We start from the raw sequence: 26,079 nt of genomic DNA on the forward strand, positions 1-26,079 counted from the left end.
GGTAGATGTCCGGGGGAGTTTTCTGGGGAGGCTGCTCCCAACCTTCCTTGACTAGGCTGAGGGGGCCCCGGACGGGGTGTCCGTATAGTAGTTCAAAGGGGCTGAAGCCGAGGGACTTCTGCGGGACCTCCCGATAGGCAAACAGGAGGCATGGCAGCAGTACGTCCCACTGGCGTCGAAGGGGTTCTTCTAGACCCATAATCATCCCCTTGAGGGTGCGGTTGAATCTCTCGACCAGTCCGTTTCCTTGCGGGTGATAGGGGGTCGTGAATTTGTAGGTGACCCCGCATTGCTGCCAGAGGGACTTCATATATCTGGAGATAAAGTTCGTGCCCCTGTCACTGACGACCTCCCGGGGGAACCCCACCCGGGAGAAGATCCCCATCAGGGCCCGGCCCACCACGGGGGCCGTCACAGTCCGAAGAGGGATGGCCTCGGGATAGCGGGTGGCGTGGTCTACCAGGACCAGGATGAACCGGTGTCCTTGGGCTGTTCGAGGGTCGAGGGGCCCCACAATGTCTATTCCCACTCGTTCAAACGGGGTGGTGACGACAGGAAAGGGTTGTAAGGGTGCTTTGATTTTTCGGCCACTTTTTCCGCTGGCCTGGCAGGTGGGGCAGGCCTTGCAGTGGTTGGTGACATCCTTCCGCATGTGGGGCCAGAAAAAATGGGTCACCAGGCGGTCGTAGGTTTTATCCTGCCCCAGGTGTCCGGCAAGGGGGACATCGTGGGCTAAGTTCAGGAGGAAGTCTCGGAAGCGAAGGGGCACCACCAGCACCCGACTGGCCCCTAGTTCTGCAATTTTCTGCTCGCTGTAGAGCAGGTCTTGGTCCCAGTAGATCCAGTGGGCCCCCGAGGTATCCCCGGTGCTCTGGGCCAGGGCTTGCTGCCGGAGTCCTTCGAGAGAAGGACAGGTTTGTTGCTCGGCCCGGAATTGTTCCTGCGTGGGGCCTCCCTCCTGCCGCCATTGTGCCAGGTCAGGGACGTCCCGAAGCTGGTCGGGTCCTTCTTCGGTTTGGGTCAAGGGAATGGCTTCTGGGGCGGCCTCCTCTGGGATGAGCGCGGGAGGAGGTTCTGGCCACTCGGGCTCTTCTGGGCTGGGGACCGCGCGGGCGGTCATGGACCGGGTCGTGACGCAGACCCATTCGGGGAGGCCAAGCATCCCCAGGTGCTCCCTCCGTTCGACAGCTGCCCAGGGAGAGCTTTCAAGGTCGTTTCCTAGGAGGCAGTCCACGGGGGCATCATCGCGGACAGTTACTTTTAACATCCCTGTTACTCCTCCCCACTCGAAGGGGACGCAGGCCATGTGGCATAGGCTTTCGGAGTTGTCGGCTGATCGAACAGGGCAAAGAATGTTCGGCAAGATTTGGTCTGGAGTGACGAGGTGGCGTCGGACCGCCGTTACACTGGCCCCGGTGTCGCGGAGGGCTTCCGCCCGGCGGCCATTGATGTTGACCCATTGACCGTACTTCTGTGTGTTGGCGGGAAGGGGGGCCCGCGGAATCATGTCTCTCTCCCCTAAGCAGACCAGTGCCATGGCTGCGGGTGCCCATTCAGAGGGATCGGTCTCGTACTCCTCTTGGTCTTCCGGGATTATTTCTTCCCCTAGGGCCGCCGCTGCAACTTGGCGGGGAGTAGTGTTCGGAGTCTTTGGGCAGTTGGGATCACTGGCGTAGTGGCCGGGTCGCTGGCACCTGTGGCACGTAATGTTGGCCCGGAAACCGGCCCGGACGGCAGGGCTTCCCCGGCCAACCGGGGTCGAGGGGTTTCTGGGGGGTGACGAGGGGCCGGGGTCTCTCCCCCGACCCTGACTTCCTCCTCCCCCTCGGGGGCGATACGATCTGGATACTTCGCTGGGTGCGCTCCGGCCAACTCGGGTGCTTTCCCACCGGTCGGCTTCGGCGGCGAGTTGTCGAGGGTCGGTTAGCTTGCTGTCCAGGAGGTGTTGCCGGAGCTCCACGAAGCAGTTGTTCGACAGGTGTTCCCATACGATAAGGTCAAAGAGTTGGTCGTAGGTGGTTACTTTGTTGCCCTTGATCCACCCCTCGAAGGCTCGGCTAAAAAAGTTCACGTACTCCACCCAAGTTGTACCCGGAATCCGTTTGCAGTCGCGGAACCGTTGGCGGTACATCTCAGGTGTGAGCCCGTATCGAGTGAGGAGGGCGGCCTTCATGTGGTCGTAGGAGGTCATCAGCTGGTCCGGGAGTTGCAGCAGGGCGTCCCGCCCTTCGTTGACAAACCTCCCCCATAATCCGGCTCCCCAATCGCTTCGGGGAATCCGGTGGGAGGTCATTGCCACCTCATAGGCTTTAAACCACTGCTGGATATCATCGTTCTTGTGGTATTCCCGGATGACATCTTTGGGGATGTGAACCTTGGGTTCGGTCGAGGCAGACGGGGTCGGTCGTTCGGGGAGCCCGAGGTCTTTATTCTGTTTCTGAATCTCCAGTGCTTTGAGATTGCGCTCATGTTCGTATTCTAGTCTCTTTTCCTCTAGCTCCCTCTGTCTTTGCTTGTCTTCCCGCTCTTCCCTGAGTCGTAAGTGTTCCAGGGTTATTTTTTGTTCTGCCAGCTTGAGTTCCCCATCCAAGCGAAGTCGGGCAAGTTCTAATTCGTGGAGTCTGGTTTTTTCTCTTTCTCGGATCTCTTCCAGGGAGAGATCCGTTCTTTCTTTAGTTGGTGCGGGGCTCGTTTCGGTTGTTTGTGTTCGGGGTACGGCCGTACCCGTTTCTGCCCAAGCTTCTAGGGCTCGTTTGAAGTCTTCCTTTGTGCTAAGACCTGTGGTTGGAAGTCCAAGTTCTATGCAATATTGCTTCAGTTCCCGGTGGTTGTAGTCTTCCAATTTTTCCATCTGAAATTTTTCCGTTGTTCCGCTCTCTATTGACATGGTTGTTGTGTGTGGTGGGGCGAGTGACTTTCTGTACGATTATGCGTAGGTTCGGATCCCGTCGCTGGCCACCAATGTTAGACGGGGACCCTGAGGGTCGGCCGGATACCGAGGGAGAGATCCCCGAGGGGGACCGTCTCCGGCGATCGTACAGACAAGTACCCTCCCTCCCCACAAACAGGCACCACACCAAGTCGAGTTCAAGGCTTTATATAAGGTTCTTAAGGCAAGGATATCAGCGATACAGGATAACTTGGACCCGGGGGTCCTCTCACTTCTAGTCTCTGTAGGGAAAGGGGGTAGCGGGACAGTCTTGGTACCGGATCGGTACAGGTAGTGGTCAAAGGCGAGCTCACAATCCTCGAGCTGGAGGGTCTGTGGATCGGGCCGCGGCAGCGCCAGCAGGCCAAGGTGATAGTCTCATAAAGCAGAGGGCCGCGGCAGCGCCAGCAGGCCAAGTCGATGGTTTCACGAGGCAGAGGGCCGCGGCAGCGCCAGCAGGCCAAGATGGTTTCACGAGGCAGGGGGCCGCGGCAGCGCCAGCAGGCCAAGACGATGGTTTCACGAGGCAGAGGGCCGCGGCAGCGCCAGCAGGCCAAGACGATGGTTTCACGAGGCAGAGGGCCGCGGCAGCGCCAGCAGGCCAAGACGATGGTTTCACGAGGCAGAGGGCCGCGGCAGCGCCAGCAGGCCAAGTCACGGATGAGTTCTTCTCGGGTCTCTCGACTCCAGGATACAACTGCCTTCCTGGTCTGGTCCTGCCCCAGTTATAGGTCTGGTCCCCTTTGATGTCCTGACCCTCGCGCCTGGGGGCCGGGAGGTCCGGGATGAGGGAGTCCAGACACCCAGCAGGGGGGTGGAGCCAGCGCCCAGGCGGCCTGGGGTGATCGACACCTGGCGGAGGAGAGCCGTTGACGATTCCTTCTCCCATTGACTCGCCAAGTGGTCACTCTGCCTCCTGGGGGGAGGTTGGTGCCTCGATGTCGGGCCCGGCCGGGCCCAGGGTGAGGGTCGAGTTGAGGCCACGCGGCCTCGTGCTGCAGTGCCCCAAGATGGCGGCCGGGTCGATGTCGTGGGGTAGATGGTGACCCGGGCCAGCTGGGTCCGGAGCTGGTGCCTTGTAGTGGAGGGATTGCAGGGTACTTCGGGTGGTCGTTGGTGGACTCTGGCTGGGGATGCAGGGAGAGCCAGGGTCCTGGTCCCATTGCGGGGAGGGGGTACAGCTCGAACATGCGGCCTGTCCAACAGAACATAATTATCCACTATTGTATCTTAGCAATTGATCCCACGGAATTTCATTGTTCATTCCGTTTAAGTAAGTGTTTAATAAGAAGATCCAGTAAACTTCTCTACATTTCCGTACATTGGTGCTCATAGTTCCAGAAGTTATACAGATCTTTTCTAGAATGAGCCAGCGTATATCATCTGCAGTATGTTTTGCCTCCATATAGTGTTTTACTAGAGGGGCTTATAATTTTTGGGTACAGATGGCCGACCTTTGTTCTGACAACCTCGTCGACATCATGCGTTCAGTTTCACCTACGTAACCTTTGTTACATGGGCAAATCAATAGATAAACTATATTGGTAGTTTTACAGTTCGTCAAGGTTTTAAAAGGCAAATTAATGCCATTGAAAGAAAAGTGCTTAGTCTCAATGGCAAATTCGCAAGCCACACAGGAGAGGCATTTGTAGTTTCCTGTAGGTAATATACGACCAGTGAGGGAACTTTGAACTGGATTGGATGACTTTTTTTGCATCCGTGATCTTACGATAAGATCTTTGAGATGTTTGTTCTTTCTATATGCATGCAGGGGTTTGGATAATTGATTGTCCTTAGATTTGGTCGCATTTAAAATATGCCAATTATTATTAATAATATGGCATATTTGTGCGTTCATAGTCGAATGTCTTGTCACAAAAACAAGTCTAGAATTAGTTTCTTTGGAACGAGTAGTTAGAAGATGTTGCCTATCAAAAAATCTGGCCAGTTTGTAGCATTCCCGTATAAGGCGTCTTGGGTAACCCCGAGCTATGAATTTGGCTTTCATCTCTTCAGCCCTGATGTCAAAATCCTGTACCGTGGTACAATTCCTGCGTAAACGCAGGAATTGACCAAAGGGGATACTGGTTTTTTGAGTATCCGGGTGAAAGCTACTGAAATGTAGCAACGTATTGCGTGCTGTAGGCTTGACATACAAGTTGACTTTGAGGAGGAATACGGGGAGTATCAATACCCTCCCCCACAACAATATCATCCAGTGCCGATTGATTCAGCTCCGGAGGACATCAGTGGATTGCATAACTTGATGGAAAGAGCAGCGAAAAGATTTCAACTCCCAATGTCAACTACCCAGATGGAGTGTTTCTTATATGATTTGAAGTAACCATTCCCGAAATCAGTTAGGGCTATACCGATCATTAACCATGTTTGGGAGGAAGGCCTTAAGGTCATGAGCACACCAGCGACAATCACACTGGTGCTTACCAGACTGGAGAAGAAGTATAAAACTCCAGGGGACGCTCCAGCTTGTTTAGTGGGCCATCCCAACCGGACTCTGTCTTTTCCCAAGCTGCTCAACAGAAGTTCAAAAATCCTTCAGCTCCTATTACAACGCTTCTTGACAGAGAGGGCAGACGCTTGGATAATGCGGGAAAAAGGTTTTCTTCCATGTCAGCTCTTCTGGTCTAAGCTGCGAATGCCCTTGCCATTCTGGGCAGATATGATAGGTAGATGTGGTTTGACCTGTCGCTTTACATACACCTGATCCCTGAGGATAGTAGACAAGAGGTCAGAAAGATCCTTCAGGAGGGAGAAAGGGCTTCGGCTGAAGTAATTGATTGCGCGAAGGACATCGCGACCACGACGGTCAGATCGCTTGGCGAAGCGGCGGTGTTACACCGACAAGGTTGGCTGAGAGCAACATCTTTTAGACTGGCGGTCCAGAATAAGATCTTGGATCTTCCCTTCGATGGGGAAGCCTTAGTTGGGAAACATGTTGATGATGCGCTACAGAGTATCAAAAAGGATACAGATACCGTGAAGGCACTGGGGACACTGCAGTACCGGAAGGTGCCCTTTCGAGGAGCTAGAGGAAGAGACCAAACATCATATAGAGGGGGATACCAACAGAACAGATACCCCTCCTACTCTACATCTTCTCAGCCATACCGACAACAGTACAGTCAACGACAGGTGGGGGTTATTCAAAATCTGCCCCTAGAGGAAGAGGAGGTTGTCAAGGAAAAGACAACTTGCGAAGACAATGTCAAACTTCAGGCTCCGGCTACATTTATCCCTCCACCTCCAAAAATTCTCCTGGGTGGAAGAATTTCCTATCATATTCATCAGTGGCAAAAAATAACTACAGACCGATGGGTCCTCAAACTAATACAATTTGGCCATACTTTAGAGTTTCTTCAAATCCCCCCTTGTACTCCTCCGACACGTCAAGGGGTCAAACATCTGCATCCGATGCGCTTGGAAATTCAGACAATGCTCCGAAAGGGAGCAATAGAACCGGTGCCAATCTCCCAGAGAGCAAGGGTATTTTATTCCCGTTTTTTCCTAGTCCGAATTTTTTTTGTCAATGGCGCCCTATACTGGATCTGAGAACCCTAAATACTTATCTCAAAAAGCAGTCCTTCCAGATAGTTACCCTTCAAGACATTCTGCTACTCCTAAACCCAGGCCATCATATGAACACCTTAGACTTACAGGATGTATATTTTCACATCGCCTTTCATCCTTCCCGCAGGCAGAATCTTCGGTTTGCTGTAGCCGGAGACCATTACCAGTTCAAAGTACTGCCATTCGGCCTCAAATCAGCCCCAATAATTTTCACAAAATGTCTGGCTCCAGTGGTGGCTATTCTAAGGAAACAAAGACACCAGGTGTTTCCTTACCTGGACGACTGGCTAATCAAAGCACCTTCACGTGCATCGGCTCAGTTGTCAACAGTGGCATGTGTAGAATTGTTTGCCGAGCTGGGCCTGACTCTGAATACGTAAAAGTCATCCCTCCATCCTGCGAGGAACATCACGTTCTTGGGAGCAATTCTGGACACCACAGTAAACAAGGCGTTCCCTTCCATTGAGAGACAACAAATACTAATCTCTCTATCCCATGCATTTGCAAAAAGAAAGTGTCTTTCAGTACGCTGTTACAAGTGACTACTAGGAACGATGTCCGCTTGCATCCCTCTTGTTCTTTTCAGCCGATTAAGAATGCGTCTGTTGCATGAACAACTGGATCGGCAATGGCGTCAAGCAGTGGGATCCTTCTACGACATTGTAAAGATCATACCGACCATGATTCAAGCAGTAGCGAGGTGGACCCAACCACAAAATATCTCAGTCAGCCTTTCCTTCCTTACCGAACCAGCTATTACCACTGACGCATCCCTGGAAGGTTGTGGAGCTTTTCTTCTGGACCTCCAGGTCAGTGGTCGTTGGAAGTTACAGGAACAGCAACTTCACATCAATCTACTAGAACTCAGGGCAGTGGGATTTGCATTGCTGGCATTCCTGCAGAGAAAACAAGGATTGGCTGTACTAATCAGGACAAACAACACAACAGCGATGCATTATCTCAACAAACAGTGAAGAACTGTAATGTTCATTCTCAGGGGTCTAACTAATACAAAAGAAGAATCTGACACAGAAGCTGGAATATAAAGAGAACATTTTTATTAAACTCAAATGAGTGAGACTACGTCACACAGAAGCCTTAGCAACTGAATGAGGCAGTCTAAAGAGTACAAAACACAGAGGCCTTTTATATGCTTAGGGTTACAAACTCAGCATAAAAGAAAGGGGCAGTCCTAGCTTCTGCAAGCATGCAAAATACCTAATATGGACATACAAGATCTGCAAAATATTAGCCAATAGGAGAGCATTAAAAAAAAACATCATATAACCAGAACGTCCCCCTTACGTCGTGTTTCTGCCCAACCCACAAGTAAATTAATTACAGCACCTATAGGTCAATCAGTAATGGCAGGACATGTCTGTATGCAGTTAGGCCAGCTGGTGTCTGAGATTGATTTCAAAGCAAGAACAGAGGGATTTTTTCAACACGTTGCAGTCCAAAAGGGCAGAGACACTTCATGAATAGAGCAGCCTGTGTAAAGGCAACACAAATTGATGACAAATGTAAGATGGAGTCAAAATTAAAGAACCTCAGACCCTCCTTTTGCCATTACACAGGCAAATCCTAAAATTATTTTGCAAACATTTTCAGGGCTCCTAGTTATTTCAGCGACTATTGACAATGCCAGTAAAACAATAGGAATCAGTCTCCAAACACCCATTCTATGCAATCGCACGGGAAATACCCAGAGTCCGTCGAAGCCTCTCTGGCAGGCTTCTATTGTCCATCAAATCTGCTTCTGTTGTTTTCTTCCACATGGTCCTCTTCATTCAGGCCTTTCATGAAAATGGTGCTACTCAGTATCCGTTGGAGTGCCTTCCTGGCAAACACTCACAGCTCACTTGAAAGTCTCAATGCCTCAATGCAGTGCACCAATATATTTCCTGTGCTGCAAGCACCACAGATATTGTGCTTTTCGTTAGTCATGGGCACAGATCATCTCATGCAGACACAAGTACTATTAATCGGGAAAGAGCAACAGACTGTCACTCTCAGCAACACTTTCAGGCTCCAACACTCTCTATTCAGTGTCAGAGGATGCTCGGGCTGCTCTTTCACTTAATCATAGGTACTACATAGTGCCTTTTGCCAATCCTGGATCCTCTGGTGCACTGCACTTCCGTTGGAGCAAAGAAAAGGGGGGGTGTGGCCAAAACTCAGGCCAAGGGGCTCAAGGGACTGCACACTGTCAGAGGTTACCAGCACATGACAGGTGGAAAACTGAAGCCTCAATTATTTCGCTCTTTTGCACTGAAACTCTGGTTCTGTGGCAAAACCAGCTCCTCCTTCTTTTCTGATGTTCAACGCCTTCTGATGAAGCAAGCACAATACTTTGGAGATACTATTGATGGCACGCTGGCGATCGCTGTCTGGGTGCTGGGACTTTTCATCTGTTAGCTGTCACTGATGGGATTGTGGGTGAGTTCCGCAGGTTATTATGACTTAATCCCGCAGAACCTAGTGACGTAGGAAATGTGACACAGTTGTTAGTTTCCTTCAATTAAGTACAAAAACAGTTCATTGTATAACAAGGGGACTGCAAGCAAGTGGCCTGCAATCTTTAAAGGAGTGGCCATATGTCATGGGACATTTCTGGTCTAGAATACACTGTCATTCTCAAAGGCAATACAAAGACAAAGGCAGTAGGCAAAACAGTGCCTCTAGCCTCTTTAATTGGGTTTCCATGTGAGAGCATATCCTCTACCATCTAAGGGTAGATAGCGACATGGGAATTCTATCTGAATGGATGTCCTCACACATGGTGGCATTGTCTAATGGGGCAAACACATTTTTTTTCTCTCAATGATTACATATAGGTGTTCCCTAATTCCTTATCTACAACACCTCAAAAGAGAAATCGCATAATACATATTATCAGGGACATGTAGATACCTCCCTTTAATAATTGTGCATCAGGTGGACTATGCAATACAGAAGCTAATGATCAAAATGTGGAAACAAAAGACAAGAACTAGAGAGTCCTGGTATTTCCATGATTTGGAACACATCTAATCCACCAAAAATTAAAGCAGCAGAAAAAAGGAACTAAAAACCAAATTAGAATAGGCATTGAAATTGTCATATTAAAAAAAATGTAAGGTGTCTCCTATTGAGGTGGAAAACTTATCTTACTATAGTATTGAGTCAGTTAACCAGTCCATCACTACCCTGACAGTCAGACTGGAAAACATCAGAGTAGGCCTAAAGAAAATTCTTGAAAACCAGTCTGGTCATACAAAAGGGAATTATACATAATATGGGTGTCTCTGGTACATTACTGCAATCTGGAAGTGTGAACCTGAACAATAAAAAAATAATAAAAGGGCTAACTGGTGAAAGGAATATGGAAAAGAGAAATGGGACTAGGACACAGCTAAAAACCCCAATAGCTAGGCATGATGCGACATCGGTCAGGGGAGAAGTAACAAAAGAAAAATCTATAGGAAGAACAAGGAATTACTTGGGTGAACAAAAATCAAAAATAGTTCATAAATTTTAACTCTACCACTGGCCGCTAAACCATATACGGTAACCTCAGCTAATGTTCCAGTTCCTTCTTCAGGGAAAAATGAAGCCTTGTTTCCTTTATGGTACAAAGCCATAAACTACTTAGGAAGCAGAACAAAACTGACTAATGTAATTATAGAAATTAGGTCACCATGTACAAGAGTCACAAATCTATAATGTATCCTTACGTCCAATCAGGATACATAAATTTAGGGCTGCCTGTTCCTTAAGGGAAGGGGGAGGGCAGTAGTGTGACTAACAGCAGGTGACACACTTTGATCCTGTATATCTCTTTTATTTTACTTCAATACTATATAGCCAAATTTGACATACACTGGTGAAGTGTTGTCTGTCTTGTTCACAGCACGAAAAATCATATCTGTGAAATTTAGTATCAGCGCAAATTCACCCAACTGTTGTGCAGCGATTACATCGTCATGTAGAACCCTTCACAAAACAGGTGAACTTGTAATAGTATCTAAAGCAGCAACATAAAACAAAAACATGCATAAAATAAAAAAATAAAAAAACACATATGCCAAGCCATCAGATATACGCACTGTATATCAAGCACAAAAAGCATAGACAAAGTACAATAGCATATATAAATAAGCGGTAACACACAACACCATTGCATGCACTTTATGCACTGTGAACCTGCAGCCCAAAACAGAATATTCAGGCCTGCTTAATTTGTCAGGCTTACAAACCTCACCCTCCTTTTGACAGCAGATCACCAGTTAGTGGAGATTTGGCTGTCAAACACAACTTACTGTGTCGCTTCTGACACACAGGACCAGCAGGAACAATTCATAAAAGGATAAAATGCAAAAATATGTAAAACGCACGAACATTTCTTTTCAAAAGAAGTCATAATTTAAAAAAACACATCTTTTTCAACATATTGCTGACACTGCACATAACACAAAATATCAACTGTAACCAACCATCTTTTGAAAACATGGTAAATAAAAGAAAACAAAACCCTGTCCACGACTGGTAGTGTCTTCAGGAGGGGGGACAGGTGACCACACAAGCCCAATAGGTCTCAGATTTGTGACCTGTTGTCTTTGCCAATGTTTTTTGTCACTTCTGTGCAGCATCAGTAAAAAGCGAAATTATGTTTGCCAATGCAGTGTAACATTGGCAAAAAAAGGTGCGATGAAGTGATCACTACATGAGCCTTATAATTGCCTAGATGCTTGCATGCATGATCGCATATATACGTGTGGATTCATCACCACGTACGCACGCAGCTGCGAAATTATGTAAACACATTGTTTATTTACCGATCCAAGATGAAGGTGCCATTTTAATAGTGCAAAAGCACTTTTTGTACTGTGTAGTAGCCCGACCACAAATTGCACCTTATGGGCCCTTCAAAAAATGTATTTAAAAAAATGTTACGGACAACAAGGGGCTCAGGAAGCAACAGATAAACGTTTGGGTGAAGCCAGTGGGAAGGGATGCAAAATGTAGTGGGCAAAATGTAAAGGAGCCACAGAAGCGCATGAGACTGGGCAGAGGAAGGCCCCAAAAACAGTGAAAAAAATTCAGGGAGAGGTGAGGATAGCAATGTACAAACTTGGGAGAAGGGATGAGGGAGAGAGCTACAATACACATCCACTCTCATGGAGTGCTAAAAGACTAAGACAAAAAGTAATGTGTTCACGCTGCGTCAAAATGTCAGGAAGTTAAGAAACAAGCATGGCCAGTACAAATAAGTATGACCTTAATGGGCTGCACTATCAAAGATACACTCATCACTCTGAACTCACACTAGCACTGTTCATCCCCTGCACTTGTAATTGTGGTTTGGCTGTATGTATGTAGTAGTGTATGGATGGATGGATGGATGGAGTTTATGGGATGGATGGATAGTATGGATGTCTGGATGTAGTGTTACATGTTTGGAATGTAATGTATGGATGGAGTGGCTAAAGGATGTATGCTTTGGGATGTATTGTTGGATGTAGTGGGATGGATGGATGGATGTGTGGTGTGGTGTTATGAATGAATGTAGTGTGGTGATGGATATATGGATGGATTAGGGGATGGCTGGCAGAATGGAGTGGATGTTTTGTATGGATGGAATGGAGGGAGGCTATGGATGGATGGAGTGGTGGATGTAAATAGGGATTTAGTGGGATGGATTGTGATGGATGGAGTGTGATGGTTGGATGCAGTGGGGGGATGTATGGATGGAGTGGTGGGATGGATGGATGGAGTGGGATGGATGTATGTCTGTTGTGGGGGTATGAATGAATGTAGTGGACTTTGAAGCTGCGGATCCAGGTTCGAGTCTGGTTAGAGGCTCAACATCAGTGTGATTCTGGGCAAACCACTTATTCTACCCGTGCCTAAAAAACACATGAATGTGTCCCTCCATAATGCATCTGGCGCTCATGTAAAGCGCTCCGATATCTTGGGGTCGAGTTCAAGCAGTATAAAAACTGCAACAACAAAAAAACATAATAAGTGGCTGAGCTGGGATTCGAACCCATGCAGCTAGAGTAAAAGGCTCATACAGGTCACTGGCGTGCAAAAATACAAGGGCTGAATATACGGTGCTCAACTACTAGGAGTGGCCCGGCTATGCCTCAAGAGGGTGTGGTTTAACGGCCAGATCGGCCGACTTTGAAGCTGCGGATCCAGGTTCGAGTCTGGCTAGAGGCTCAACATCAGTGTGATTCTGGGCAAACCACTTAATCTACCCGTGCCTAAAAAACACATGAATTTGTCTTTCCATAATGCAACTGGCGCTCATGTAAAGCGCTCCGATATCTTGGGGTCGAGTTCAAGCAGTATAAAAACTGCAACAACAAAAAAAGATAAGTGGCTGAGGTGGGATTCGAACCCATGCAGCTAGAGTAAAAAGGTCACTGGCGTGCAAAAATACAAGGGCTGAATATACGGTGCTCAACTACTAGGAGTGGCCTGGCTATGCCTCAAGAGGGTGTGGCTTAATGGCCAGATCGGCCGACTTTGAAGCTGCGGATCCAGGTTCGAGTCTGGCTAGAGGCTCAACATCAGTGTGATTCTGGGCAAACCACTTAATCTACCCGTGCCTAAAAAACACATGAATGTGTCTTTCCATAATGCAACTGGCGCTCATGTAAAGCGCTCCGATATCTTGGGGTCGAGTTCAAGCAGTATAAAAACTGCAACAACAAAAAAAGATAATAAGTGGCTGAGGTGGGATTCGAACCCATGCAGCTAGAGTAAAAAGGTCACTGGCGTGCAAAAATACAAGGGCTGAATATACGGTGCTCAACTACTAGGAGTGGCCCGGCTATGCCTCAAGAGGGTGTGGCTTAACGGCCAGATCGGCCGACTTTGAAGCTGCGGATCCAGGTTCGAGTCTGGCTAGAGGCTCAACATCAGTGTGATTCTGGGCAAACCACTTAATCTACCCGTGCCTAAAGCACACATGAATGTGTCTTTCCATAATGCAACTGGCGCTCATGTAAAGCGCTCCGATATCTTGGGGTCGAGTTCAAGCAGTATAAAAACTGCAACAACAAAAAAAGATAATAAGTGGCTGAGGTGGGATTCGGACCCATGCAGCTAGAGTAAAAGGCTCATACAGGTCACTGGCGTGCAAAAATACAAGGGCTGAATATACGGTGCTCAACTACTAGGAGTGGCCCGGCTTAACTGAAGAGTGCAGAACACGAATGGAATGTGATGGCAATCAAAGGACATGGTTGGTCTTCTACACTGTTAGCAACTGTCCACAGTGAGGGCAGAAGTGAGTACCAACAGTTCAGATGGCAGACACGTGAAAAAAGACGGAGCAGCCCCATGCCTAGTTCGCACGATTTGTGGCAGGGGTGTAGTGTGTGCAGGGGCGGCTGGAGTTTGTACCCAGTGTGCAGCAGGAGGTGAGTGTGCAGGCGGCGCAGCACCTTACTGAACTCGCAGGCCGGAGACACGGACAGCGGGGGGGGGGCGGGCACACGGACAGCGGGAGTGGGGCGGGATAGGTTTAAGAAAAGCGCTTAGAGGCTCTCGCCAACCACTCCGGCTAAAGACACTTTCAAAAGTACGAAAACATCACGGGACAAAAAAAAATAATAATACACGCCCACAGCCACATGACGTCAGAAAAGAGGCAGGATGAGAAAAACATCCCAGGAACGCCCACGAGTCGCCTCGGTGAATGACGGACGCCTCTGTCTTCCAATGGCTAGCCTCCATTTATGGAGCTAGCCAATGGAAGAGAGAGGCTGAACTAAAGCACACAGTGTAACTCAAAAGATTTTGACCTGCGCCGAAAAGCTGCGCGGCGCAGCTTTTCGCCAGGTCGAAACCTAAACAAGCATTTACAATGCAATGGTTTCGCCTTTGGAAAAGTTAGAACTATTGGCATTGCTCATGACATTTCTTTTTTTTTTTTTTTACTTATAAATAAATGGCATTGTTATTTACATTGCCAACAGCTCTGAGAGAGAAACATTGAACATAGGGGGGTGGAAATGTTGTGGGGATCACACTGGGGACAGAAGAAAAGAGCTGATAAACCTATGCACTCTCACGGAGTACAATCCGAGACAAAAAAAGTCATCGAATAAGAAGCAAATAAATGAGATTGACAATAAACACAACCAATAGTAAGCAATGGACAGGTTTTAGGCACACAGTATGCCTTTTGCAATCAGACAAGTGAAACTACGTGGGCTGGACCACAAAAAGTAATGTATTCACGCTGCGTCAAAATGTCAGGAAGTTAAGAAACGAGCATGGCCAGTACAAATAAGTATGACCTTAATGGGCTGCGCTATCAAAGACACACTCATCACTCTGAACTCACACTAGCACTGTTCATCCCCTGCACTTGTAATTGTGGTTTGGCTGTATGTATGTAGTAGTGTATGGATGGATAGATGGATGGAGTTTATGGGATGGATGGATAGTATGGATGTCTGGATGTAGTGTTACATGTTTGGAATGTAATGTATGGATGGAGTGGCTAAAGGATGTATGCTTTGGGATGTATTGTTGGATGTAGTGGGATGGATGGATGGATGTGTGGTGTGGTGTTATGAATGAATGTAGTGTGGTGATGGATATATGGATGGATTAGGGGATGGCTGGCAGAATGGAGTGGATGTTTTGTATGGATGGAATGGAGGGAGGCTATGGATGAATGGAGTGGTGGATGTAAATAGGGATTTAGTGGGATGGATTGTGATGTATGGAGTGTGATGGTTGGATGCAGTGGGGGATGTATGGATGGAGTGGTGGGATAGATGGATGGAGTGGGATGGATGTATGTCTGTTGTGGGGGTATGAATGAATGTAGTGGACTTTGAAGCTGCGGATCCAGGTTCGAGTCTGGTTAGAGGCTCAACATCAGTGTGATTCTGGGCAAACCACTTATTCTACCCGTGCCTAAAAAACACATGAATGTGTCCCTCCATAATGCATCTGGCGCTCATGTAAAGCGCTCCGATATCTTGGGGTCGAGTTCAAGCAGTATAAAAACTGCAACAACAAAAAAAGATAATAAGTGGCTGAGGTGGGATTCGAACCCATGCAGCTAGAGTAAAAGGCTCATACAGGTCACTGGCGTGCAAAAATACAAGGGCTGAATATACGGTGCTCAACTACTAGGAGTGGCCCGGCTATGCCTCAAGAGGGTGTGGCTTAACGGCCAGATCGGCCGACTGTGAAGCTGCGGATCCAGGTTCGAGTCTGGCTAGAGGCTCAACATCAGTGTGATTCTGGGCAAACCACTTAATCTACCCGTGCCTAAAAAACACATGAATGTGTCTTTCCATAATGCAACTGGCGCTCATGTAAAGAGCTCCGATATCTTGGGGTTGAGTTCAAGCAGTATAAAAACGGCAACAACAAAAAAAGATAATAAGTGGCTGAGGTGGGACTCGAACCCATGCAGCTAGAGTAAAAAGGTCACTGGCGTGCAAAAATACAAGGGCTGAATATACGGTGCTCAACTACTAGGAGTGGCCCGGCTATGCCTCAAGAGGGTGTGGCTTAACGGCCAGATCGTCCGACTTTGAAGCTGCGGATCCAGGTTCGAGTCTGGCTAGAGGCTCAACATCAGTGTGATTCTGGGCAAACAGCTTATTCTACCCGTGCCTAAAAAACACATGAATGTGTCCCTCCATAATGCAACTGGCGCTCATGTTAAGCGCGCCGATATCTTGGGGTCGAGTTCAAGCAGTATAAAAACTGCAACAACAAAAAAAGATGATAAGTGGCTGAGGTGGGATTCGAACCCATGCAGCTAGAGTAAAATGGTCACTGGCGTGCAACAATACAAGGGCTGAATATACGGTGCTCAACTACTAGGAGTGGCCCGGCTATGCCTCAAGAGGGTGTGGCTTAACGGCCAGATCAGCCGACTTTGAAGCTGCGGATCCAGGTTCGAGTCTGGCTAGAGGCTCAACATCAGTGTGATTCTGGGCAAACCACTTAATCTACCCGTGCCTAAAAAACACATGAATGTGTCTTTCCATAATGCAACTGGCGCTCATGTAAAGCGCTCCGATATCTTGGGGTCGAGTTCAAGCAGTATAAAAACTGCAACAACAAAAAAAGATAATAAGTGGCTGAGGTGGGATTTGAACCCATGCAGCTAGAGTAAAAAGGTCACTGGCGTGCAAAAATACAAGGGCTGAATATACGGTGCTCAACTACTAGGAGTGGCCCGGCTATGCCTCAAGAGGGTGTGGCTTAACGGCCAGATTGGCCGACTTTGAAGCTGCGGATCCAGGTTCGAGTCTGGCTAGAGGCTCAACATCAGTGTGATTCTGGGCAAACCACTTAATCTACCCGTGCCTAAAAAACACATGAATGTGTCCCTCCATAATGCAACTGGCGCTCATGTTAAGCGCTCCGATATCTTGGGGTCGAGTTCAAGCAGTATAAAAACTGCAACAACAAAAAAAGATAATAAGTGGCTGAGGTGGAAATGGGCGGCAGTGGAGGAAGACGCTTTAAGGGAAGAAGAAGCCAAGGGCGCGCGCAAACTTCCCATCTCCATGGAATGGGCCATGCTCCTTCACAGATTCCGCCAGTCCACGCAAGCTGGAGACTCGCCTGACCCTTCCCCTCCCCCCACCCGAGAAGACCGGTAGTTTTGGCCTGCAGTGAGCCACCCCGGAGTCGGACCCAGATAACCCCCCGCGTCCTAGGCACCCTCTCGCATGTCCGGCCGGCCATGGGTTTCTCCCCCCCCCCTCCCCCTCAACACCCGCCGCCATTATCTCCCTACTTAGACCCTGCTAGCGCCTACATGCTTCCCTCCCACAGTTCCGTTACCCCCCTGTTCACTGGTAACGCTGTTATGTGCACAGTACAGATCCAGATTCGGCGCAGTTACGGCATGAAAGTACCCATCTGATTTTATTCATCGCCCCTATGGCGATACCGTCCCATCACCTCTCAGCCTGCAGGAGCCTTTACATGATTATAATGCACTGATTCACCGAAGTCATGTTTATGTGTACCAGTTCTATATAGCAAGAAAACGTTGCACACATAGCTGTTCGTGGCTGAATGTTGAGGCCACGTCGGCAGATTGTCTATTCTGTACTGAAATACTTTACTGCAACAATAAAAACAAATTTAAATAAAAAAAAAAAAGTGGCTGAGGTGGGATTCGAACCCATGCAGCTAGAGTAAAATGGTCACTGGCGTGCAAAAATACAAGGGCTGAATATACGGTGCTCAACTACTAGGAGTGGCCCGGCTTAACTGAAGAGTGCAGAGCACGAATGGAATGTGATGGCAATCAAAGGACATGGTTGGTCTACACTGTTAGCAACTGTCCACAGTGAGGGCAGAAGTGAGTACCAACAGTTCAGATGGCAGACACGTGAAATACGACGGAGCAGCCCCCTGCCTAGTTCGCACGATTTGTGGCAGGGGTGTAGTGTGTGCAGGGGCGGCTGGAGTTTGTACCCAGTGTGCAGCAGGAGGTGAGTGTGCAGGCGGCGCAGCACCTTACCGAGCTCGCAGGCCCGAGACACTGACATCCGGGGGGGGGGGAGAACGGGCACACGGACAGCGGGAGGGGGGCGGGATAGGTTTAAGAAAAGCGCTTAGCGGCTCTCGCCAACCACTCCGGCTAAAGGCACTTTCAGAATGACGAAAACATCACGGGACAAAAAAATAAATAAATACACGCCCACAGCCACATGACGTCAGAAAAGAGGCAGGATGAGAAAAATATCCCAGGAACGCCCACGAGTCGCCTCGGTGAATGACGGACGCCTCTGTCTTCCAATGGCTAGCCTCCATTTATGGAGCTAGCCAATGGAAGAGAGAGGCTGAACTAAAGCACACAGTGTAACTCAAAAGATTTCGACCTATGCCGAAAAGCTGCGCGGCGCAGCTTTTCGCCAGGTCGAAACCTAAAAAGGAAGTTCCCTAAATGTGAGCAGTAGAAGGATACAAGTCAGCCAGACTAAAGAATGGTAAAGAGGTCATGCTCCAAAAAAGGTACAAACACAACAGCAGGAAGGCAAGCCAATCAAACAAGAAGCAGGCAAAAGAGAGTGAATATAAAGTCAACCATCTTAAGCAGTAGGCGGGCTCTTAGGACACTGTATGTTTTTGGCATGATCTAAAACTGGCTTTAAGGGACAGACACCTAAAAGAGACCTAAAACGTGGACCATGAGGAGCTCCCCTCAATGATAGAAATATAAAAAAGATATTAGCTGCAATGCTTCTTCAAGAGGAAATACATTTTCAGGGAAGGATCTGACAAAGCAAAGCTGACAAAAATCAATCTACAAACAAGGTGTGGGCTGCACATTTGTGAGTTATGTTAGGATTCTATTTACAAATAACAAGTCATATTTTACCATTTTCTCTATGTCTTTCTCCACTACACATATGCATGCCTTCCCTTTCTCCTGTCAATAGTCTTCCACTCTCTAGCTCTCTTTCCCATCTCTTCATTTCCACTACTTAGGTCTTTGACACCGGCTCTCTATCTGTGTGCTCCACACTTCTCTACTTTATTTCATGCTTTCACGTTCTTCCAGTTCCTCCATTGCTTGATCTCTTTTGCATTCTTTCACTGTCATACTCTGTCTGACATTCCTCTCTTTCATGCAACCCCCTCTCTAGCTCTCATATCTCTAGACTCTTGTAAAAGAAAACAGACACTCGGTATAACACAAGGAAGTCCTAATATACTAAGCATAAAATAACCAGACAAAATGGCAACTCAACAAACCAGAGCTACGAGCCATGGTAATGCAAAAATCCATACATTTTGGTGTTACATTTATACACTCTTCTCATTACAAGTGAATAGAAGCAGGATCATTTCACGGACAGATACCTACAGAGAGGCGCTCATGAGAAGGTGCCAGGTTCTTCTTGCGGGAAGAATGCGAAAAGACCTTGGAAGACCATTGAACGTTTCTTACATAAAAGACAGACTCTACTTCTTACTGCAACCCTCACTTCAGTGTGCAACTTCAGAACGAGGCTACAGATGCCTACTAGGACGGTTGAGCTAAAATGTGCACTGTACTACACAGAATAGCAAAATGACAGTTCATTTAAAATATATATATATATAAATGTGCAATAATGCCAAGGCTTTAGTGTTCTTCAAGCAAGGTTAAAAACAAATTCACAAACATTGATACAAACAGGGTGATATATGTGAACGTGTTAATTCAAACAGTGTCATACATGTACATTTTGCACTCTCAGCAGTTACATTTCTTCCCTCTATATCTTCGCCTCTTGTTCTCTTGCTCTTCTTCTCTGTGTCTCATGTTTCACTGTGCCAGTATTTCTCTGTATTTTCTATCCTTCTGTGCCACGCATTTTATCTCTTTTACTCTGCCTTGTTTTCTTGGTTCTCCTGTCTCTGTGCCACCTTCCTTGCTCGCAGCACCTAGTCTATCTTTCTGCTGCCTTTCTTTGGCTTCTACTGTCAATCACTGGATACTAATGGTTCTGTCTCATAGGTACTTGCTTTATCAACCCTCCTCATGTCTCCCTGCCTCTGTTCTAAATTTGAATGAATATAACTATGTGACCATCCAGCTATAACAACTGGGTGCTTCAGTTAATCATATAGCTATGAAACCTCTAACTTTAACAAATGGATTCATATTTTACTCATTATATTACTTTGCAATTATTCCAACTGATTAGCTGAATGACCTTTGTCTCTATAGGGAATGAAATGTATGCCAGCACTTCATATGCAAGTCTGTAACAGAATCTGTTGTATTGTGGTTACAGACCCCTGCCAGATGCCCATGGATGAAGGGTCCTGCTCCCAGTACATACTGCTCTGGTATTATCACCAAGACACTAACTCCTGCCGCCCATTCGTCTTCGGAGGATGTAGAGGAAACAGCAACCAGTTTAAATCAAAACTGAAGTGTGAGATCAGGTGTATAAGCACCCCAGGTAACATGACCGAGCCTCGTGAACCCCGTATTGCTTATGTCAGTGTTACAGTTCACAGGGCTTTCTCTGGACGGAAGGAAGCATGGTGGTGGTATGTGGTACTAACCCAACTCCTGGTTATCAAGAACACCATGCATCACGTGACAGGCCGCAACAAAAGAGAACGTTGTTACTGGTGCATGTGCAGTGTAGGAAATAAATGGTGCTGTTCTCTGACAATAAGCTCATTTGTGAATAAATGAGTTGGAAAGGGCAAAATCATGACCTCCTTCTTCCACACTGCCCACATCCTTGCAAATCCTCTTTCTTCCTATCTCTTGCACCTTTTTCCTCTCTCTCATTAGTTCTCTGTTTCCCTGTCTTGTGCCCGTTCAATCTCAGGGCCTCATTTAGATCTCGGCGGATGGAGTACTCCATCACAAATGTGTTGGAAATCCCATCCGCCGTATTACAATCTCCATAGGATTCAATTGGATCGTAATACGGCGGACGGGATCTCCATCATGTTTATGACGGAGTAATCCCCTCCGCCAAGACCTAAATTAGGCCCTCAATTTCTATATGTCCCGCATTTCCTTTCATTCAGCCTCTATTTATTAGCCCTCTCTATCTTTCTTCTTCCTATCCTTGTCTCACGCCAATTTTTCGGATCATGTAGTTTTCCCCTTTTTCCTCAAATAAAAGCTGTTTCTCTCTTTCCTGGGTTCCTTTTGTGTCTATTACTTTTCACGATCCTCTATCCAGATTGCCTCTTCATCTTTTACATTATCTTAGCTTTTCTTTTGTTTTCCTTCTGATGCCTAGCCTGACGAATCTGCTCGCAGTTCAGCTCTCTCCGTTTTTTTACTCACAGAGGTAGAGCTGGTATTCTTTTGATGTGTACAACATTCAAGTTCTTACTTTAGAGCAACACCAAAAGCTTCTCTTAGGAGTCTTTAAAGGTATGTATTACTTATAGTATGTTAGCTGTTCTTTATTACTTCAAACCTATTAGTCAGCAGTAAAGATCCTTCATTACCCATCCTTCTTCTCTTCCTCGTTCATTTGTTGATTTTGAGCGATTCTACCTCTCCCTAGACCTATGAAGATTCTTATTCGGTTTTCAAAAGACCTTTTTCTACCCTAATGGCCCCCCATTCCTTGATGTTATGTTATTATTTTTGCAAAGTGCTCGATTACCTAAAAGGTGTCGTGGCACTAGCTGAGTTTAGAGAAAGATAATGGATCCCATAATGAGAAGATTATTATACAGAAAAGAACCAGGTTTCCAAGGCCTTCTGGAAGGCCAGCAGATTGGGCAAGACTTTAGTATCTAATTGAAGCATATTCCATGCTTTTCACACTGATACCGCCGCTCCAAGGGGCCTTAGTATAGGATGAGGTCCCACAAGGTGAACAACGTTTTTTGTGTTTGTCCAGTGGAAAGTTTCATTTTGTACGTTGATGCTGTTGTAGGTACATCAGGGTTCTGCAGATCTTCTGGGCTGTACTGTAGGTTCATTTTGTGAATTGGTATTGGTTTTTGGTTCCTCAGGGTGGCAGGTTAGGTGGAGTGTCTAGGTGGAAGAAATAAGGCAAACATGCAGGGGTCCAAGGTAATGACAATTCACTGTGAATATGCCTCAGCATCCCAGCCTGTAGGATCCGTCTGTCACTGGAAGCTCCATTCGCTTGGCACCTGTCCCACTTCTATTATCCATTGGCGGAATTGTCTCGCATCTGTAGTTTCTATTGTTTGTGATTCAGGAAAAAATCAAGGGCTTTCCAATAGATTCTGCTTTGGAAAGTGATCCTTGTGCTTGGGCTCACTAAGAGGCTCTTGCTGCTGGCATTGTGGACCAGCTTGGCAATTTGACAGACTGCTATTCTGGAGTTCTGATCCATCATCTTTGTGGTACCCAAAGGTTACACAAGTTGACTCCCAAGTTTTCTTTTAAGATCGTGACTCTAGTAGGGGATGCTGACTATCAATCCAGGTGACTGTATCATGTCTCAGGGGCTCCAGGGATCAGCTCTAAGCATAACAATGGAAACTAAAGAAACACACAAGTACATGCCAACTGACCCTTATTGACCTCCAAGAAAAATCATGTTGCTGGCCCAGCATTTCATTGCATCTTAACACATCTTAAATTGGGGTGTAGACAGAGGCAAATGGAGCCATATGTCACATATTGTTTGTGCTGATCATCCAACTAAATTCATTCCAGAAATACATGCTTGACTCCTGTACACCAAGCCACAACTCTTTCCCTTACTAGAAGTGTGGTAACATGTTTTGGCCATATTTAATGAATGATGTATTGCGAGTCCTTCATTGGGTAACACTTGTCTTACTTTAGAAATAACAAATGAAAGTGTGAGATTTTTATTGAAAAAATAGCAATTTAGATGGACATTGATTGTCATTAGCCATTCTCTATTATTGATTAAAATAGAAATTGTGTGTCAAACGTTACATTATTTGAAAGACCAAAATGGTGAAACATTTAACAATCTAGTGAGAAGTTCATCAGTGTATAGATGTTTATATTTATTTCATATTCAAGACTACAAAGAGAAAAAAATTATTATCAAACCTGTTTTGACAGACCACAGTGGATAGCAGACTTCTTCATGATGGACTGTTAAATTATGCTTATCAATTAATGGCCCTTTACTCGTCATAGATGGGTACAATCAGAAGGCATGTTTAGCATGAGAAGAAAGAACGCTGCAGCAGTTGCACTAAACCGAATTGTAAAATCTTTCAATTGAATTAAGCAAACATACCAACATTGCCTTTCAATACAGTGTTATAATTTTGGAATATATCCAATTTAGTATTGAATAAAATAGTTGAACTCATTGCATACCTTTCCCTTTTTCACTAATGCTGCCAACGTTTATTGCCAAATATAGTCATATAAGATTTTGGAATTATGGTGAGAGAGAGTACAATTAATTATTCTTGAAGTTTCTTTGTTTACTGACTTACATTCTTTATTAATTCCATGAATTATAAGCTGCCCTGTTTTTTTTTCTTTCCTTGTCAGTCCACAGTGGTTGAGGGATGCTAATGAATAGAAAATAAGGGGAATTTTGAATGGCCATTAAAATGTCTTACTCTGAGATAAATACACACTAGGGGATAATTAAAATGGGGTACAGGAAAAAATCTGTCACCCAATCCCACTCTCCTATATGTGGAAATCCACTTTTTGTGGATAGATGTGTGTTAAATCTAACAGTGCATTTTTTCTTCCTATTCTTGTTCTTAGAATCCACTCCAGGGAGGTGATTTTATTTGTCCTTCGTTTCACAAAGAATGCAGATCTTTAGAAAGAAGTTCTATTTCCAGAACATACGCAGTTTGGATGTTGCTGCAGGAAGAACCATGACCAATAGAACAATGTTCTTCATGAGAAAAAATGAAGATAAGTCCAGCGATTAGGTGCCAGTCATGCAAGCACACATCATGATTACCTTAATTGTGCCAGTCCTAAGAAAAAGAACATTTTGTGGGAGGAAAGACATTCAATGAATACCGAAAGGAATGAGGGGGCTGACAACTGTACTGTACTTTACTGATATGTTATAAGTAAAGTAAAAAATGACTACTGGTAAAAGCAAGAAGACTTGGAATAAAAACCGATGGCATTATAATTCGGATTTTGAAAGGACCTCTGCGGAAAAATGTAGTTGTGATATCTTTTATTAAGAACGTATGTGTGGCTGTTATACACAGGCTGGGTTACCATGTTTGTCCTTTGACTTAAATGATGATATGCCTTCTGCCACAAAATGATTGATAGGCGAAAATTCACTGTGTGAATAGAGCCAAATAAAGTTGTATATTTTCTGGTCTTCTTTTCAACGTGGGTGGATGGAATTTCTAAAAGGTAGTAGAAATCACAGATTTAAATGTTGAATCCTGCTCAGCGGTGTTGGAGACTTACTATCTTTTGAATAAAACAAAACAAAACATTCCACCCTCATTTGGGAACCAGTGCACCAAAGTTAGTGTCATACAGTAAAATGTAAATGCAATCTCAGTAGTTACAAAAGCATATTGATGCCATGTAATTAACCGTGTTCTATAGCACCATGCTGGGAATTGTTAAAATAAATTCCTTTTTTTGAAAGTTGTGATGCATTGAAGTATTACAGTTTATGGAGTTAGGTGTACATTTTTTTGTGAAAGATGCCTTCCTTCTCATTAAATACTTGTGCTTGGATCTTATACCTTTAAATCAAACAGTAGTTTGTATGTGTTTGTATTCATTCAGTGTTCCTTCATTTAATAGTATATCCTTGTGTTCCATTATTCATCTGTTCTTTCACAATCACTGGATATTTAATCCTTCAAATTAGCATCTCCTTCAATCAAAAATACTTTCAGTTAAACACACCTTAATCAAATATATTTCAGTCAAGTTCTAATCCTCCCAAACATAATAGCTTAACCACACCATCAGCAAAACTATCCTTGACCAAGCAGTCCTTTATTTAAACACTTCTAATAAAACCTACAACCAACCAGATACTCATGCACCAGACTTCCCTTCCTCCAAACATCCACCTACCGTATTATGACTTCCACCAAACAATTAATCAGTCCCTCTTTTTTTTGGTTGAAAATGAGATTTTATTTATAAATCTCAATCATCACAAGAAAATACAAGATAAAATCAAGTTAGATAAAATGATAAGGCAATAAATAAAAAGGAGGAAACTGAGAAAAAGGAAGGGAATACATAACAATCGCATATATCTAAATTAACATAACCACTTATACAATTACTGTTTTCTATAAAAAAGCATACAGGAAAAAGTCAAATCGAAATTGAATGGTACTGGTATGAAATACAATAATAAACATATTCATAAACATATTCATGGGGGTTTAGGTACCTATTCAAGCCTGGTATTATGAAAGTATGATGTATTTGCAGATACATTTAAGAAATGGTTGAAAGGAGGTAAACATAGGCTATATCCAATTTGTGGTTATAGCATCCTTCCATGCGCTAGTAATCTGTTGGAAAGCAACTCCCAGAAGCAGATCTATTATATAAAAATTACTGGAGTGAGGGACCCAGTATTCAGAGAAACTACTCAGAAAAATATTGACAAATATTTATGGCAATGCTCCCAGATATATTAAAGACAAATTGATACACTATCTTCCTAAAAGAACGCTGCGCTCATCTGAGGAGTCACTTTTGGTCTGTCCTCGCTACCGCATGACCACCTACGGTGGACGTGCTTTGTCCACCACTCTTCCGGCAGTCTGGAATAAATTACCGCTCTGCCTGAGGAAAGAACCAAATTTACTGTCCTTCAGGCGTAAGCTAAAAACGATCCTCTTCCGTGAAGCTTGGGGCTTGGCATGATCTGGGTGACCTTTCCCTCTGTACTGATTCAGTTTTACACCATAAGCGCTTAGAGACCTATCGGTGATAATTGCGCTATATAAATTGAATAAATAAATAAATAAAATAAATAAATGTTAAAGGGATTTGTATATGAACTATATAATTGATTTTTCGCCAGACTTGTGTCTAAAAAGTGTGAATATGAGGAAAATCAAATAATATGTTTTAAATCTGCTGGAGTTGTATTACAACACCAACAAGA

At 45.5% G+C, this 26,079-nt stretch overlaps 1 protein-coding gene across 1 annotated transcript in view; it reads left to right on the forward strand.

Annotated features, from left to right (window-relative positions):
• Window positions 1–21,269, forward strand: part of LOC144763327 (uncharacterized) — a 1,153,250-nt gene extending 1,131,981 nt beyond the window's left edge. Inside the window, exons 89-90 of the mRNA XM_078648815.1 lie at window positions 20,290–20,460; window positions 21,265–21,269. Of these exons, the coding sequence (XP_078504941.1) occupies window positions 20,290–20,460; window positions 21,265–21,269 (176 nt within the window). The remainder of the gene's footprint in view (window positions 1–20,289; window positions 20,461–21,264) is intronic.
• The last annotated feature ends 4,810 nt before the right edge of the window (window positions 21,270–26,079 follow it).

The sequence above is a fragment of the Lissotriton helveticus genome, chromosome 1_1 (genome assembly GCF_964261635.1).
Source record: "Lissotriton helveticus chromosome 1_1, aLisHel1.1, whole genome shotgun sequence".
NCBI lineage: Eukaryota > Metazoa > Chordata > Amphibia > Caudata > Salamandridae > Lissotriton > Lissotriton helveticus.